Below are 18,541 nucleotides of genomic sequence, written 5' to 3' on the forward strand. Positions count from 1 at the left end.
ATTCTCCGATATCAGCACCTCACATATGTATGAATAAATTGACCTTCCGATAATCCCCGTTAAAATTACTAATCCACTTTTAATGAAAACGGTGCCCATATTGCTTTATAACCTTAGAGCTCATTTGCCTACGAATCTTATTGTACTCCCATATTTTAACTTATGTCCCTTAATAATCTTCCCTATTCACTCACATTGCTCTATTTAGTTTCGCACAAACCTTTCACAACATTCCATTTCTCGCTTCTTTTGAAGTAATTTCAACAAAATATCCTTGATTCTCGACTTCTCGTACTCTAACAGGCTTCATTCTTTAGTTGTCTAATATTTCTTTACTTATCTGATCACGCTCAAGTCATTGCGCAAACCTAATCTGCTATAAACTACCACCATTAACTGTCCTGGACCTCTTAGTCCATCCCATAGCTTCATCAGAATCATCTCATGAAAATATAGACGGCTCTTTCTCTTTGAACTGCTTAGGTTATGAATTTCCTGACCATTCAAGGGCTCTATCACTATCAGGGGCCCTGGGCTGACGCCAATCTTGAGAGGCTACTAACTGCGTTAATACATGTACTGTTGTTCTTATATAAACAGGGTCGATGGTGGAACTCACAAAGTTAATGATGCTGGAGCCTCCCTCAATTCCTATTGTACTAGTGGAATCAGGGCTATTTGAGGGAGTGACTCACCCTGGTCCTCAGACGGATCTGTCTCAATGGAGGGCGTGCATCTCATACCCCCTCCCAATCCTTCCTTAACATCCAGACTAGCCGTAGCTCTTCTGGGTAATGATATCTTCGTACAACCTACATCAGCACATACGTTAGCCTTGATTCCCTACAACTCCGCTCTTTTGCATGATCTAGAATATAAAAGGAAGGTAATAATCCTAAATGTCCTGCAACCTTCTGTTTAAAAGTGTGGTGCACAACACACTCATAAACAAAACTCTACTAAATACGACTTGTAGACATCCCTAGGATAGACCTGCTCTAATACCAAGTTTGTCACGACCCAAATCGGAGGGACGTGACGGGCACCCAGTGCCTTACTCAATCGAGTACCCACGTAACGCATCTTTCTTATCATACCATCATGTGTAAATGGGACAAAAAGGCAGTCATGAGATAACTAGAATAGAACATAAGGAAATACTCGACATAGGATGACTCAACATGATATAAAAACTTATACATGTGACATACGGTCCTATAAGGACGACATGATCATTTGTACACTCAAAACATAGGCCGACAAGGCCATACAAGTATCCATATACATGACATATGTCTACAAGCCTCTAAGAGTACATAAACATCATAAAGATCAAGACAGGGCCCCACCATACCAATCAATATATGTCCAAGGCATACTGACCAAATAGGAAACTTTGGAGCAAGTGGAGTGCACCAACACCTTCCGCTGAGCTGATAGCCTACTAGGAAGATCGTCAACCTGTCTATGAGGACATGAGGGCATGAAATGTAGCGTCCCCAGCCAAAAGGGATGTCAGTACGAATAAAGTACTGAGTATGTAAGGCTGGAAAGCATAAGTAAGAACAATAATGTAAAGAGAGATAGAGAAGATACAACCTGTAACATCTGAGTACCTCTGAAGGCTACTGACATGAAATGCATGATACATATATATACATAAGCTTTTAAAATCATTCACCTCTGTGGGCATCATCATCATCATATCATACCCGGCCGTAATAGGCTCGGTAAAAACGTACCCAGCCATCATCAGGCTTGGTAGAATCGTACCCGATCACGTGGAGCTCGGTAAAACCCAAATGATCAGTGGTTGCATAGTAGGTGCTGTACCCAGCCGACTATAGCGCAACTCGGTAGAGTAAAATAGATACATATATATAATGCATGCTAGACTCATAGAATCACGTTCTAAACCTTTCGGAGTGACGTAGGGGTTTTACACCTTCGATAAACGTTATCGACATTCATACCATCAATATGGACCTCAATAGGATTCAAGGATCATACATACATACTTATAATAACTTGATAAGGAAGGAACAACATGGACGTCCTTAGTTTCTAGGAGTAGATCCGTTATGAAATAGTATATCGTTTACTTTCATTTCACTTTAGATCATGCCAAAAGAAAGAAGAAAGTGCCTTAACATACCTGTATGATGTCTTCCTTATTCCTCAACCAAGCTCAACACAACTTCTTGCTCCTATAGCAAGTGAAATGATATTATCATCAACATATAATGTCGTACCATCGTATTTGGCTAGTCGTATAGCTTAAGGAAAATTGGGCAGCAACTCCTATGTTTTTACTACATCCCAAAGACGACTAAGGGTCATCAACAGCCCAACAACAACAACAATAACCAACAATAGCAACAACAACAATATAATCTAATATGAGCTTCTCCGATTATCTTAACAATCATATTGAGCAGCAAACTCGTTTTTACTAATAAAAAAATATAAATTGAATCCAACTTTTGTTCCATAAATTAGCTTACAATCTTCATAACATCATACTTATATGTACTATATTATTCCTAGTTCAAAACATCCACAAAATGCCTTCGAAAATAATCCCATACGCCTAGCACCTTAACTTTTATCGTCAATCACTTGTTTTTCCTATTTTCCTTTTCAATGAACTTAATTAACAACTAGATAAGATTAAAAACAGAAGACTTAGCATTATCAAATTATTTCTCATAATTTCCAGCCACCACAAACCATATATTTAGCCACAAAACAGTCTAACCAAAAAGATAACCATATCCCATGTTCTTTCAAGTGCTATCTTATGGTTTTTCACTCAAACAACACAACCAACACAAGATTAACCTTAGGAACAATTAAGAAGATGATATACATACCTTGTACAGATTCTACAACTCAAAACCCCATCTCAACTTAGCTCATAACAGCCCTCAATCACACCACAACATCATAGAAGTATTCTTTTGTAGTCTTTAACACTTTTGATGATGATTTGAGTTGATTCCCCTTGAGTTTGATTCTTGGGATCTTGGGATATGTTAGAGAGGGTTTGTAGAGCTTTTGGACTAATTTTGGGTGAGAAATGACCCGAAATGAGGCTGAAACATCTTTTAAAAGAAGAAAGGTCAGTGACCGTCTCAAGTGGGTCCCAACAGGAGCTGCTTGTGCAGTCTCTCAAAAATGCGAATATCTCTCTACTAAGATGTCATATCGACAAACGGTTTAATGCATTGGAAATTAGACTTGTAGATTGTCAATTTGGTGGGTAGATCACCCCGTAATTATAAGTACATTGAGAGAAGAGTTCAGTAAAATAGAACCTAAACTTCATGAAATGTTATGAACGTAACTTGTGATGACTTTCGTCGACTTTTTTTTCACAACTCGCTTGGCTTCAAAACATAACACACGGCTCTCATACAACTAAATTACCTCATAAAATTACCTTCTTATCATCGTAATCACCCTAGTATCACGTCACAAGTATGGGTTATAACGCTCCCAACTTACCAGCTTTCGACGAAACTTATTTGCTTCGATTCGATTAGCGTCTTAACCTTCCAAACCTCATGATACTTCCTTAAAAATTGTCTTAACCCATCATTATCTTTTTAAAGTTCCTTCAACTCTCCGACTCAAATTGATTTACTTAAGATGAATTCTAACATGAAAGTACGGGGTGTAACATCCTTCCCCCTTTTGAACATTCGTCCTCGAATGTAAATGAGTCTTAGTGGAGAAGCTAGCCCTTACAAATTTTGCGGAAATTTTGATAGAGTCTCCTCTGCAAACAGGACTATCCCATTCCTTGTATCCAAATAATTATGCTCCTGATAATGTTGTAACTCTTCAATTCTAAAATATCGGTTAATCATAGAATGAGTGTTAATCAAAATCACATGGCATGGGTTATGAAAACACATGACCAAGCTACAGTCGTCAAGAATCTTCTATCTGAACTAATTGAGGGTACTTAGAATTTATCTCATCTCCGGCTTCCCATGTCTTACCTTCAACGTTCATATTCCTCTATGATATGATTACGGAAGTCATTTCTTGGTCCCCAACTTGTGGACCTACCATCTAAAATTGCAATTAGAACCTCTTCGTAAGACAAGTTCTCTGTAATCTGAACATCATGTGCTTCTGCAACATAGATTCCCGATTTATTAATAACAATTGAAATCTTCTCCTAAGATCTGCCTTCTACTACTTGTATATCATTTAATGAATTTCTTCAATATTGGAACATGATAACCGGATGAACAGATCCTAATTCTAAGGGAAAATTCAATTTAGTCCCTTTCCTAGGTAGTTTGGAGTGGCTTTATATATGCCTTGATTAGCTTGTCCCATTAAGTTACTATGCTCTTCATGAGCGAAGATTTCAAGAAGGCCTCATTATCAACTCCAGATTTCCTTAAGTCTCATCATCGCATTTTGGGGTTTGATCTATGACGCTTCTAAGCACAAACAATCTTGAAACATGCTGACTTTTCTATAACTTGATACGTTATATCATGTCGATTAATTATGTCTTTCAAACTACCTTATGGGGAATCTACATTTCCTTCTGCATCATGCTTTATAAGGAGCTACTCCATGCAGTTTAAAATATATCCTTATGACCCCCCCGCATATATAGATACTACTATAGTTATTGTTATGCACTACTCAATAGTCAGTAATTGATTATCCCATCCTTCTATAAAATTTGACATCTTAGATTGTAACATGTCTTTGAGCATCTGAATTGTACGCTTTACTTGCTAGAATTATCTTATGTACCCATGTTTCTTGAGAGGGCTTTCAGAAGCTATCTGTAACTGAGCACCTCTATTAATCGTAATCGAGGCAGAAACATTTTGTGCCCGATCTACCTTCAGCACCTTTCAATTTTACATAACCTTTAGTAATTTGTCCAGTAAAAGTAAACTGATTTTTGTCAAACTAACCACAGTCATCCATGTAGAATTGAACTTGCTATATTTGTAACGAATCTTATGCCAATCTTTTCTCCTTTTCATATTGGGTTACTTTATTTGTGTCAATCCATTGGGTTCCTGATATTGTATTTTGTCCGATCAACAACTGGAATATTAAGCTACGAGCACTACAATGATTTCCTTCATCTCGTTATACAAATGTAATCCTTTGATATCATGGTATAATTTTGACGTTTCGATATGAATAGAATATCGCGAATAATGAATCTCTGTCCTAATACGCAATCGGCCATGATATTTCAAGATCCCTCCTTCAATAGACTCAAAAAGCTGTAGTTGTCTCTTGCCGAATACTTCTTTTAACTTTCCCTAAAACGGAAATCTTGCCTATCTACAAGAGATGACTCTACCATATTTGGCCATTATATTTTTATTACTGAGTCTGCCAAGCATATTCTGAACCTATTAATTGGTGAAGACCTCTAGTCAACCCTTTTTTCCTTTTGGGGCTTTCTCATTTATCAAACCACCCGTGACTTATGACTAAATGCATCCCTTACAATCTTAGTTCCGATATTGTTATTCTAGTTCTAAGCCGTATTATGTGAAACATGTATACTATTATGGTTCTCCATTTCTCCTTATATTTCTCACTGCCCCTAGTTGTCAACGACATCTTATTTGGCTACATCAAGATATTCTTTATTTGCAATTCTGATCTAATCCCCACACATTCCGAATCCCTCGCACATATAGTTCTGGACCTCATCTATTGATTTTTGTCTTCTTGTTACCGTAAACATTTGACGTATTTCTTCGTTGGTTAAATTTTGATTTATAGAAGAAACTGACGTTGTGAAACAGCTTACCTTCATACTGCTTCTTTCTACTTCGTCCTTTCCTTATTGTCTATCCTAAGTCTTATCCTTGATGTCGACTTTATAGTTTCTCATTTTTATATTCTTTTCCCATGAAATATTGTACTAACTCCCTTGTTCTTGCTGTCATCTCGATTATCCCTTATGGTTGCAACATTTAGACATTACCATGGTCCATCTTTAATTTCAAGAGTCATCATACTCGAATCCCTTTCTAACTCCTTATGATAGTTCTTCCTTCTCCTTTCAATCTCAGTAATTTCTTTTGGAGTTATATCTTCCAACTTTAATGAATACTTCACATTAACATTCCCATGTATAAAGTTTTTGACTATGCTTGTCGTCTATTTATAAACCAATATTGTCTCTTTTCTATATCCTTTGTACCTATGCGTTACTTTAAAATTGCTTATATGCCTTTCTATTTTATCCTCCAATCTTTTTGTTGCTCAACAAAAATGCTCTTGGCTTAGTGCTTTACCACTTCGTCTTCCCCTCTTAAGGAAAATAGTTTAATGTTTAACGCTTGAAGTCCAACTCGTCTTTCTGCCTTCCATAGGTCCGCATTCCTAGTATCTTACAATTGTCCTATAGGTAACCTTTCTTCCTCTGAGACAATTTATAGGGGTCTATATATGTAACGAGTCATACGTTCTTGCTGGCATGCCTTCTTTCGATAAGTTTAACTTTAGTTTACGTGGCTTGTTAAGGAGATCTTTATAAATTTCTTTTAGGGTTCTTCTCCCACCGATCCTCTTCCTCCTTCTACTATAGCGCCTTAAGTTAGAACGCTATACCTTCCCGCCCGTTTGAGTTCAAATACAACGCCTTAAGTAAGGGCGATATACTTAACTAGGCAAACAACCATTAAGGTATAGCGCCTTATAAAAGGCCTTATAGATTATGGTCACCAGTTTGTTTTTCCACACATTTTGGTTCTTTGAGTTCAAAAGACCATATTTTATTTCAGATTCTTTCTTTGATTCAGTTTGTATCGATCGCAGTGTCTTCAGGCCACTTTGAGTATACTTTTGACGACTTGGAAACTTTAACGCGAAGGTAATTTTTTCTTCTTTTCTAGTGCTTTCTTCCTTCATTGATTTTTTTTTTGTAGGTCAAACGAGAAATATATATTCTTGTTTAACGAGATGATACAAGCATGAAGAAGGTGATCTTAGGGTGTGAAGGGATAGGTACCCATCCTCGCCCGTATATCGGAGATATTACTCTCAACGTCTCGACTATCGGAGAGATTACTCTTAATGTGGCCCGACTATTGAAGAGATTACTCTCAATGTGGCTTGACTGTCAGAGAGATTACTCTCAATGTGGCCCGACTATTAGAGATATTACTCTCAATGTGGCATGACTATCAGAGAGATTACTCTCAAGGTCCCGACTATCAGAGAGATTACTCTTAATGTGGCCCGACTATTGGAGAAATTACTCTCAGCGTGGCTCGACTATCAGAGAGATTACTCTCAATGTGGCTCGACTATCAGAGAGTTTACTCTCAAGGTGGACAGACTATCGGAGAGATTACTCTCGAGGGGACCCGACTATCAGAGAGATTATTCTCAGGTTGTGAAGGGATGGATACTCGTCCCTGCCCAAAAAACCCGGAGGCCATTTCAGGACGCAAAGGTTCATATGGCATATCGAAGTAAAAGTACATGGCAAAAAATAGATGGACAAATCCTCAAACATCATATGGGAGGACAAATCCATGGTAGCATATAGAAGGAAAAGTTCATAAAGAGGCCAACGTAAGGTGCAAAGGGACTTACATGTCCACCTTAAGATTGGAAAGTTATAGTTCCTTTTAAGGACAAACCCACAAAGAGGCGAACTTAAGGTGCAAAGGGACTTAAATGTCCACCTTAAGATTGGAAAATTAGAAAGTTTCAACTCAAACACTTGGTAAACTTTGAATATTTGGCGGACTTCGCAGACTTTAACTTGAAGAGTGATGGACTTTTAAACTTCAACTTGAAAAATTAGAAGGCTTGAAGACTTAAACTTGATGATTTGGAGGACTTAAATAATTCAACTTGAAGACCGACGGACTTGAAGACTTCAACTTGAAGACCGACGGACTTGAAGACTTCAACTTGGAGAGTTGGAAGGCTTTAATATTTCAACTTGAAGAGCAGCGAACTTGAAGACCGGTGGACGTAAATATTTGGTGAACATGAAGACATAGTGAATCTCCGGGCTTCGATGCAAATACTTAGTAGCCTCCTAAAAGACTAAAGTCATTCCAGTGAAGATACCAATTTACCACAGAGGCTTTCCCCCTTTCAACCAAATGGGATCCAAAGTTCAATAGAAGAATAGTATCTCAACTCAATTTTCAATTGCTGGTTGAATAGATTGCATTCCATCATACTTGATTCGAACAATGATTGGGGCAGTATGTATCTTTTGAAATTATGCGACTGAACGTAGAATGAAACTCTAAAATGCCTACGTACCTCGGTGAAGAGGATCAAGTCATACTGTAGTTCAGAATGGGTGGATGTTTTTTTATGTCCTAAGTTTTGCCTAGGCCGCATCTTTTGAGGTTTTTCAACCTAGCAGACTTTTTTTTTATGTCTTAACTTTTGCCTAGGCCGCCTCTTTCGAGAATTTCAACCTAGTAGACTTTTTTTGATATCCTAACTTTTTCCTAGGCCGCCTCTTTTGAGGTTTTCAACCTAGCGGACTTTTGTTTCTTTTTTATTTTGTGTCGTACACAGTTTAGACTCATGCGGCCCAGGAGCGTAGGAACATGCAGTTTAGGCTCATGCGTCAAGGAGCATTGAAAATTCAAGGATAATACTTCTTCAAAAACTTGACATCTGCATCAACCAGCTTGTAAGCCCCACTTGAATAAGCTTCTTGCATGACATATGGACCATCCCATTTTAAAGTGAACTTCCCTACAGTTTTATGGGAAGTAATAATGGGTCTTCATACGACAAGTACTTGATTTACTACTTGAAAGGATCTTGGGCGAACTATTTTATTGAAGGCGCGAGACGATCAAGCTTGATAACATTCAAGACTTTGTTGAGCTTCCAACATCTTCTCATCAAGATTCTCCAATTATGCTAATCGAAGTCGAGCATTTTCTTCATCAGTGATCCCTTCTTGAATAACTAATCGTAATGGAGGTATTTGACGCTCGAGTGGCAAGACGGCTTCGACTCCATAAACAAGTGCATAAGGGGTCGCTGTGTTGGCGTGCGGTGAGTTGTCCTATATGCCCATATAGCTTCTTCCATATGGTCATGCCAATCTCGTTTGGATTTGGAGACGACTTTCTTTAACAAGTTGCATAGAGTCTTGTTGAATGCTTCGGCTAGACCATTGGCAGCAGCATTGTACATAGAAGAGTTACGTTGCTTGAAGCCAAAGACTTCACAAATCTTGTTCATCAACCTATTGTCGAACGACTTTCCATTATCCGTTATTATGTAGCGAGGAATTCCAAAGCAATAGATAATGTTTACTTGGATGAAACTTGCAACATTTTCCTTCTTTACTTCCTTAAGAGCCATAACTTCAGTCCATTTTGAGAAGTAATCAGTTGCAGCCAAGATGGCAGTGGTCCAACAACATCCAATCCCCAAGCGTCACTCGACCAGGATGCAACAGTCGGGTGCAAAACTTCAGGAGGCTGATGAATACAATTTGCATGGGAATTGGCAAGCCTTGAATCTTCGAGCATAGTCCAAGTAATCTTTTACCATCATTGGCCAATAATATCCCATCCTTTTTATGTGAAAGTGGAGCTTTGGTCCAGACTAGTGTGACCCATATACCCCAGAATGTGCTTCTTGTAAAGCTTGGAGTGCTTCATCGTCCCCTAAGCATCGCAATAGCACTCCCTCGAACGACCTTCTGTATAGAGTATCTTTGTAGTAAAGGAAGCGAGGTGCATGACCATGGATTTTAGTCCTTCTCCTTAGATTTTCTGGAAGTATCCCATAGCTTAAGTAGTCAATGATAGGTTGTCTCCATACTTCCTTTTCAGCTTCAGAAACGGCCACAAGATGCTCTAGTTCATTTTCTCCACTTTTACCTTCATTTGGCTGCAATACTACCCATTTTTGGCAGATAGCATCTTGCGCTTGATTAGGGAGGGTTAGCGATGAAGCTAGGGCAGCTAAAGCATCAGCCTTCTTGTTTTCTTTTCTAGGAAAATGTTGAATAATCACATCACCAATCCATCCCATTAGTTTCTTAGCATAATTATGATAAAGGTGTAGTTCAGGTTTCTTTACCTCGTAACTACCTAAAAGCTGATTAACCACTAACTGGGAGTCACCAAAGACTTGAAATTGCAACTGCTTCATATCAACAACCATTTCAAGCCCAAGTATTAATGCTTGATACTCAGCAACATTATTGGAACAAAGTTGTGTCAACATTAAAGAGTAGGGCAGAACTTTGCCTTGAGAGGTGACAAATACTACGCCAGCACCAGCTCCTTCGCGATGTGCAGCACCATCAAAGTACATCTTCCATAGAGGTTGAACGTCAACGACCATTGTGTCCTCATCAGCTAGTTCGTCAGTTAGCTCCCAGTCATCAAGTATCGGATGATCTACCAAGAAGTCTGCCAATGCTTGTCCTTTTACAGCCTTTTGAGGGATGTACAAAATCTTAAATTGTTGTAATTTGAGGTACCATCTCGCTAATCGATCACTAAGAACAGGTTTCGACATCACGAATTTGATGGGATTCGCTTTAGAAACAAGACAAACAACATGAGCTTGAAAGTAGTGCTTCAACTTTTGAATTGAAAAGACTAGCGCCAAACACAACTTTTCAATTGGTGAATAATTCAGCTTGTTTGGTGTCATCATCCTGCTTAAGTATTAAATAGAGTTTTCTTTCCCCTCACTATTTACTTGGGCCAATAGTGCTCCAACAGACCTTTCTTGTGCTAAAATATATAGTATCAACGACTTTCCAGGTATAGGGGCTGCCAAACCCAGAGGCTTCATCAAGTAAATTTTGATGCTTCCAAAGGCATTGCTACAAGATTGGTCCCACTTAAAAGGAACGCCTTTCTTCATGAGGCAACTGAATGGTTGGCACCTCCCAGCTAAGTTCGAGATGAATCTCCTAAGTTATGCTTGCTTTCCTTGCAGACTTTGCAATTCATGAATATCGCGAGGCTCAAGCATCTTCAAAATGGCATTCATTTTGGCTTGATCAATTTCGATCCTTCGATGTCGGACAATGAAACCAAGGAACTTTCCAGAAGTAACTCCAAAGGCATATTTCAATGGATTCATCCTATGTTGGTACCTTCGGAGCAACTCAAACACCATTCTCATGTCGTCAACATAGCATTCGACATTCTTGTGGAGAAGATCATCAAAAATATTCTGCATAGCCCTTTGGTAAGTAGCACCAGCGTTCTTGAAGCCAAAAGGCATTACCTTGTAGCAATAGATACCCTTAGGGGTATGAAATGCAGTAAGATCTTCATCTTTTGGGGCCATTCGAATTTGGTTATAGCCCGATGAACCGTCCATAAATAACATTGCCTCGTACCCAGTCGTAGCATCAATCATCGCCTCTAGAATAGGAAGCGGGAATTCATCTTTCGGACACGCATTGGTGACATCCCTGAAGTCAACACACACTCGAATCTGGCCATTTTTCTTCCTTACAAGGACGATACTTGAAACCCATGCTGGTTATTTAACTTCACGAATAAAGCCAGCTTCGATGAGTTTGTTAACTTTGGTTTCAATCAAGGGAACCAAGTCCGGCCTAAAGCACCTTTGAGCTTGTTTAACAGGGCGAGCACTATTCTTGACTGCAAGGTGATGGACTGCTACTTTCGGGTCCAAGCTAGGCATCTCTTTGTAACTCCAAGCAAAGACATCTATGAACTCCTTGAGTAACTCAATATAAGTGTTTTCTTCATCAACTTCTAGTAAAGTACTTAGGTAGGTGGGTCTTGGTTCTTCATCAGTGCCAAGGTTAACATCTTTTAAGGCATCAACTATTGTCTTCACCCCTTCTTCAAGTTTAGGTGGAGCATCTTTCGCATCTTCATCTTCTTGAGGGTCTCCATCATTGAAGGATATATGATAACACGGTGAAACATCCTCCAATTTATCGTCATCCTCCGTTAGAGATAAAACACTATGCTCGCCTTGTGCAGTAACATGATATGAAGAACCCACACTTTCTTCGTCTTCATTATGTTCTTTAGTGTAGACTACAGTGTATGGCTTCACCTTTAGTACCTCATCACACAAAACTGTGACTTTTGTTTGTTGCCTCATTCTAGAAGGAACCAGACTTTGGAAATCCTTAGAGACCTTCTGAATTTTGGGTGAAGCGGGTGTTATTGTATTTCAATAATTTCTTTGGAACTTATTGCCCTTCTTTAATGGACTTGGTCTCTCAAACACGGAAGTCCTCACAATTGATTTTCCAATTCGATCAAAGACAGACGGCTTGTTAGAAGCAGCAAATTCATCTACTACACTGATATAATTGATGCTCGCCTTTCTTATAGAGATGCGCACTGGTGACAGTTGCTTGTATACCAAACCTTCACGTGGTTGCCTTGTTGCAGCTTCTGATGTGAGCTTCCCTAACTTTGATAGCTCATTGGGATTGTATCCAACTTTTGCAAATAATCTGTAAGCGTTAGGATCAAAACCTCCATCTTTTCGCTTTGTAGGTAGTGCCACATTCTGCAAACAATTTTGGGCCACAAACCCTGCAAGTGGCTTTGAGGACAACTTTACTGCCTCAATTCATTTTACCGGAAGACTTAACTCCTTTAGCATGTTAGTTTGGAGATTAGATGATCCACCTTCATCTTTCTTCCTTTTAGGGATATATTGGAGCGCAGAACTTACTTTCTTACCATAAGACGCAATATCCCCTCTATAAAGTTTATTCGAGATAGGTTGTACCTCCTCAGTAAAAGCTTTGGCTTTACCAACAGTCACCTCAACTCTTTTAGTTGTGGGCTCATCATTCTTTCTTTTTATGACATCATCAGCTTTTAGCTCCTTCACAATGCGGTTCTTCAAGTAGAACTTTGCATCAGCGAAGTGTGACTCTGCCTCGGTGAATGGCTCATCATCAGCAACTATCTTCTTCTTGACTTCACCCTCGTAGTATTTTAAACATTGATGGTAGGTAGATGGAACTACTTTATTCTCATGTATCCAAGACCTTCCAAGCAAGACATTGTATGAAGTCTTTGCATCGATCACATGCAGCCATGCACTTGATTGCATATCTTTGATGGTGATTCCCAACCTGATCGCATCTATGGCTCTTTGCCCCCCCTCCTGGTTGAATCCTTGGATCATCACACGACTTTCCGAGAGTTCGTTCATGGGGATACCGAGTTCTTTCACAGTGAGAATTGGCAAGATGTTCACTGAGGATCCTCCATCAACCAAAATTCTATTTACCCTTTCATCATGCATATAGCCAACTAGGTACAACAGGCGGTTATGAAGAGTGTCACCTAGTAAAAGATCGTCATTTGTGAATGTAACCTTTTCCTCGCACGTGTTAATTTCATGAGAAATAGACTCGATGAGCTTTTTTCAAGACGGTGCCAATGGTAGGTCATCACTCTTTTCTTCCCCTTTATCAGCAATGCAACAAAAGGCCTCAATACCATCACAGGAAATCTTCATGCGGAACCAACATGGCAAGAAATCCTCCAAGGTCACTGGATGTCGTGGCTTTTGAGGATGGCGCACCTCCACTTTTGCTTTCTTCAAATTCCTAACTGGATTCTGTTTCATTGGTCTTTTTACCATCATCTTCCTTGTTGGTTGTTCTATTGATTCTTTTTGTGGGCTCCTTTTGTGGTGCCTACGACGAGTCACCAACGTCCAATCATCATCATCATCAGGTTGATCGACTTCAACTTTGTTGTTCTCCAGTAATTCTTCATCTTTACTTTCTTTAAAACCACATAATTCATCCGGACTAAATGAGCCAAAGGTGATAGAGACTTGGTTTGTGCTTGCTTTCTCATCTTCAAGTACGATCTTCTTTTCACGAGCCAAGTCCATAACTTTGTCCTTGAAAACAAAGAACTTATCTAGAGGGTGGCTCACAAGTCGATGGTATTTACAGTAATTTGGGTCATTCGTTTTACCAACTTTATTTGGCCGCTTCATCTCCGGAAGCTCAATGAGATTTAACTCAAGGAGTTCTTTAAAAAGAGTTGGCAAAAAGTGTTAACTCGAGGAGTTCTAGAATCCAGAAATGAGTACTCCTTCTCTTGCATTTATTCCCACTTGGTTTCTCTTGGAAAGAAGTCGATTTCGTACTCTGCTTCTTGCTCACCTTCGTTGTGAACTTCCCAGGTAATGTGTTGACATTCATATCTTCTTTGTTTTCAGACCTGGGTACAAACTTGCTCCATTTCCTGACTTCAAACTTGCTCCATTTCCTTAATTCTTGCTTGTCGTTCCCTTTGCGAGGCTCTAAGATAGGAAGCCTTTCGTTTCCAGCAGAGGCCATGCTTAACTCCATGTCATGGGCACGAGTCGCAAGTTCTTCAAATGTGCTAGGCCTTATACCTTGCAGGATGTAGCGGAGTCCCCAATGCATGCCTTGGATGCACATCTCTATGCCAGAAGCTTCACTAAGCCTCTCTATGCAGTTGAGGCTTTTATTCCTCCAACGAATGTTAAAGTCGATAACTGGTTCAGCTTTTTGTTGACGATTATTTGTAAGTTCTATCATACTCATAGTGCGTCTCGTGCTATAAAAGTGATTGAGGAACTCTTATTCTAGTTGATCCCATCTATCAATAGATCCAGCCTCGAGGTCTGTGTACCAGTCAAAAGTATTTCCTTTTATAGAGCGGACAAACTGCTTGACGAGGTAATCTCCATAAGTCCCAGCATTATTGCACGTCTCAACAAAGTGCGCCACATGTTGCTTTGAAGGTTGATAGCCAGCAGGTATCTTCAACATATCGACCCTTGCAGTGTATGGCTTTGCATATGTAAGGGAGGACTTGGCAGAAACTTCATACTTGTTCTTAATGTTTCCTTCAATGAACTCCTTCAGTTGATCGATTGGAATAATCTCTTCATATGAGACAGGGATAGCCTTAGCGGATGCTACTTGTCTTGGGGGAGAATCACTCTCTAAAACTTCTGGTAGCTTGCTAGGTTTGTGGGAGGATTCTTCTTCCATCAAGATTCCCACCCTATCTGTTAGCTTGTCGATTCTAGTACCTTGATTTTGCATGCACTTGGTCAATCCAGCTATTGCTTCAAGTTTGCCATCTGCTCCTCCACAGATGAGGTGTTTGTCACCATGGCTTGCATGATTGTAGTGGACGATGGAGAGTAGCATGGATTGTCACACAAGTTGATCCTTTATTGGCTCACGCTATGTGGTGTAAGTGGGAAGGATCCATCACTTAAAGCATCATCTTCCTTCACAGCAGAGTACTTAGATCCAGAGAGGTCAACCAGGGCAAGAGTTTTCTTGATTGTTTCAGCAGCATCACTTCCCCCTTTGGGGGGTGTTTGTGGAAGATCTTACGCCTTTTGAGGATGAAGTTCCGAAAATAGGGGTTGATGCGGACGACACTTAGGGTGCTTGTTGTCCTAACGAGCTTGTTTTTCTCCTCGTAACTAGTCAAAAGCTTCCAAAAGTAACATCGAGGATGTTTTCCACATCATCATAGAACCTGGAATTAGCAGCCTAGGTGGAAGTTCAACTGGTGTTGATTTTCTTTGAAGCCATTTTAATGTTCTTGAACTTTGGTGATTGAAAAGTTGAGATGAGAAGTAGAGATCGTCCCACTAGGCATGCCAGAAATTGTAGACAATAAATTACGTCGAGAAAATAAAATCAAGACCGAAAATATCGCAACAATCGTAGTATTTAATTCCAAATAATTTGAGTGTTAAAATCTCTATAGTTCCTCTGATTCTACTTTTTCAATATCAATTCAAGGGCCTTTGAGCTTGATCATGAACCTATATTTGTTTTCACGGACGATGATTTTGGATTCAACTAGCAGGAACTTTATTTTGAACTCGTACTCCTTGAATCTTGATTTGTTTTTCGTTTTTTAGCTTGAGCTTGATTTGTACTTCGTTCCTGAGCTTGAACTTGGTTTGTTCTTCGTTCTTGAGCTTGAACTTGATTTGTTCTTCATCCTTGAGCTTGAACTTATTGTTGAACTTGAACTTGATCGCTTGAAGCTTGAAACTTGTGGAGGAATTTGCAGCGTTTGATCCATGAGCTCTTTCTTGCTTCTTGTTATAACTTCTGGTCTCTTTTCTGGGTTATGAAGACCTCTATTTATAGTTGTGGGAGGGAAGAGTTGTGATGAGAATAAATTCTTTCCGACCAATCAGATTAAAGCATGACAAAGTGGCATTTGATTGGCCAGAATATGACACTTGCACACGTGGCACAATTTCATTGGCCTCTTAATTTGATTTGGTATGCCTTATCACTTTGACATGTGGCATGATCTTATTGGCTTTTCCGTTTGACTTGGCGTGCCACGTCATTTGACACGTGGCACCAAATTGGGCCTCTAGGAAGAAGACATTTTGGGCTTAATGAAGTGGGCCATTATTTGTAGCCCAATAGATTTGGACTTATTTATTTAACCCATATGTATTTGGACCTATATAATTTATTCAATTATATTAGCCCATAATATTTTAGTTGGACTAGAATATCTTGAATTTAAAATATGGTGCAAATCATTTTATGAATTTAAATTCGATAAATTTTGCATGCCTATGAAAGTATTAAAGAATTTATCTTAAAATGAATGAACATGTATAAGAAGTTGCTAAAGAAATGAAGATATAAGGGAATATATAAAGGATAAGGGAAATATTCGTAAATTGATAAAATGAATATTAATTAAAGATATACTTTGAAAAAATATGCTTTATGCACAAAGATTAACTATTTAAGTGAAAAGCTAAAATATAGAAATAGAAATTTACTTTAAATGATTGGTAAAAGTAAAAAAGAACAACGTTTGAGCAATCTTAATATATAATGGATAAACTAAAAGAATTGATTTGATAAATAATGAATGAATATGGTATAGAAAACGATGTATCAAAATACTTATGACATAAACAATTATTGTATCAATACAAGAAAGAAATATGTGTAGTAACAATGAATTATTATTCGATGAGTAACTAAATACCATTTTAGAGTCAAGGTCTCGGAACACAATTATGTGAGCCAAACCCGAATGACTGCAAGGCCTAAGTTACTCAAAGAATGGTATATAGTCCAACTACAATTCCATACTTGAGATGTGTCAATTAAAGAATAATTTACATATAAAATAATTCAAAAAGGTGCTCATACAATTGTAAGACAAAGACGAAATTATCTATTTTAGTTTTTGAAAGATGATATATTTTTATTTTATGTATGTCTAATTTAACTAGTTGGATGTATATCAATCACATTTTGAATGTATTGAACGCCATAGCATACATGCATATTTTTATGAACTCGCGTAACATACAATAATACAGATTACCGATTATTAATTAGATGCAATTTCCTACGTGGTTAGAAAATAGATAATATTAAAGCAAGCAAGCAAACACATCTATCTACTATTTTACTACACTTTACGTTTTGGGTACATTCAAGAACGGGAAGCACAAAGTGAGATCGATGAGGGATTTGTCTTCGATCTTTTTCCAAATGCCGTTTTCCGAAAGCGACTTCGTATAATAGTACCTCGCAAGACAAGAAAAGTGAAGTCGTTAGCGAAAATATAACGTAAACAATAAGCTAGTAAAGTGACATGTTTTTGAAATAATTTTATTTTAAAAATGTTTTAGGAAAATTACCCTTGAAAATGATTAAAATAATGTTTTTGTTTTCAAAAGATTGTTTGAAAAAATGTTTTTGGGAAATTGTTTTTCAAAAATAGATTTGGAAAATAGTTTTAAAAATAGTATAGGAAAATACTCTTTTGAAAATGATTTTAAAATGTTTTTTGGAAAATTGTTTTTGTTTTATTTGAAAATAGTTAAGAAAATATTTTGTGGAAAGCAATTCTCTTAAAAAACATGTTTTTGAAGATATCTTTTGGAAAGTGATTTTTGAAAAATAGTTTTGATATTATAGGAGGCTAAGATATGTTTAATATCTGATATCCGCCTAGACATGAGAATGAGAACCGCCTCGGTAGCAACTCCAGTGGCCAACCGTGTCGCCTCCCATAGGTTGTTAGTTCGCGTTTTAGTTTGTTTTCCATTTTCAATCCGGATGGTCATTCGGGGCGTCGTGGCTTCAATAACTCGAGGGTTATTTTCTCATCGGCCTAATGTAGAGTAATCTGTTCAAATCATATATCCAATAGGGGTCAAAATCATAGTCAAACCAACACATATCATATCGAGAAAAAGTAGGCTCTAAGAGATGCAATTAATATAACATCAAAGAAGCCAACAACAATAACACCAAGGGACAAAAACTTTCAACATATTATAAATGACATTGGATGGCGATGAGTATAGCGACTTTGGATGAGGAAAATAAGCCTTGGCTCGCTGTTAATGACACTGCAGGTCACAAAAATAGTTCAAATAAGAACCAAATCCACGAGAATCTCCCAGAAATGCCACAAATTAACAAGCAAACGAGAACACAACGGCCCCAACAAACATTGTAGCCAAACAACATATCTCAGTAATGAAAATCAAA

General features: G+C 38.3%; 1 protein-coding gene across 1 annotated transcript; it reads right to left on the reverse strand.

The window, feature by feature from the left end:
• Positions 1-9,609: 9,609 nt before the first annotated feature.
• Positions 9,610-10,671, reverse strand: LOC138896046 (uncharacterized). Its single transcript, XM_070180822.1, has one exon. The coding sequence runs from the start codon at positions 10,669-10,671 to the stop codon at positions 9,610-9,612; it is 1,062 nt and encodes a 353-aa protein (XP_070036923.1).
• Positions 10,672-18,541: the final 7,870 nt, after the last annotated feature.

This window comes from Nicotiana tomentosiformis, chromosome 7 (genome assembly GCF_000390325.3).
Source record: "Nicotiana tomentosiformis chromosome 7, ASM39032v3, whole genome shotgun sequence".
NCBI classification, from domain to species: domain Eukaryota; kingdom Viridiplantae; phylum Streptophyta; class Magnoliopsida; order Solanales; family Solanaceae; genus Nicotiana; species Nicotiana tomentosiformis.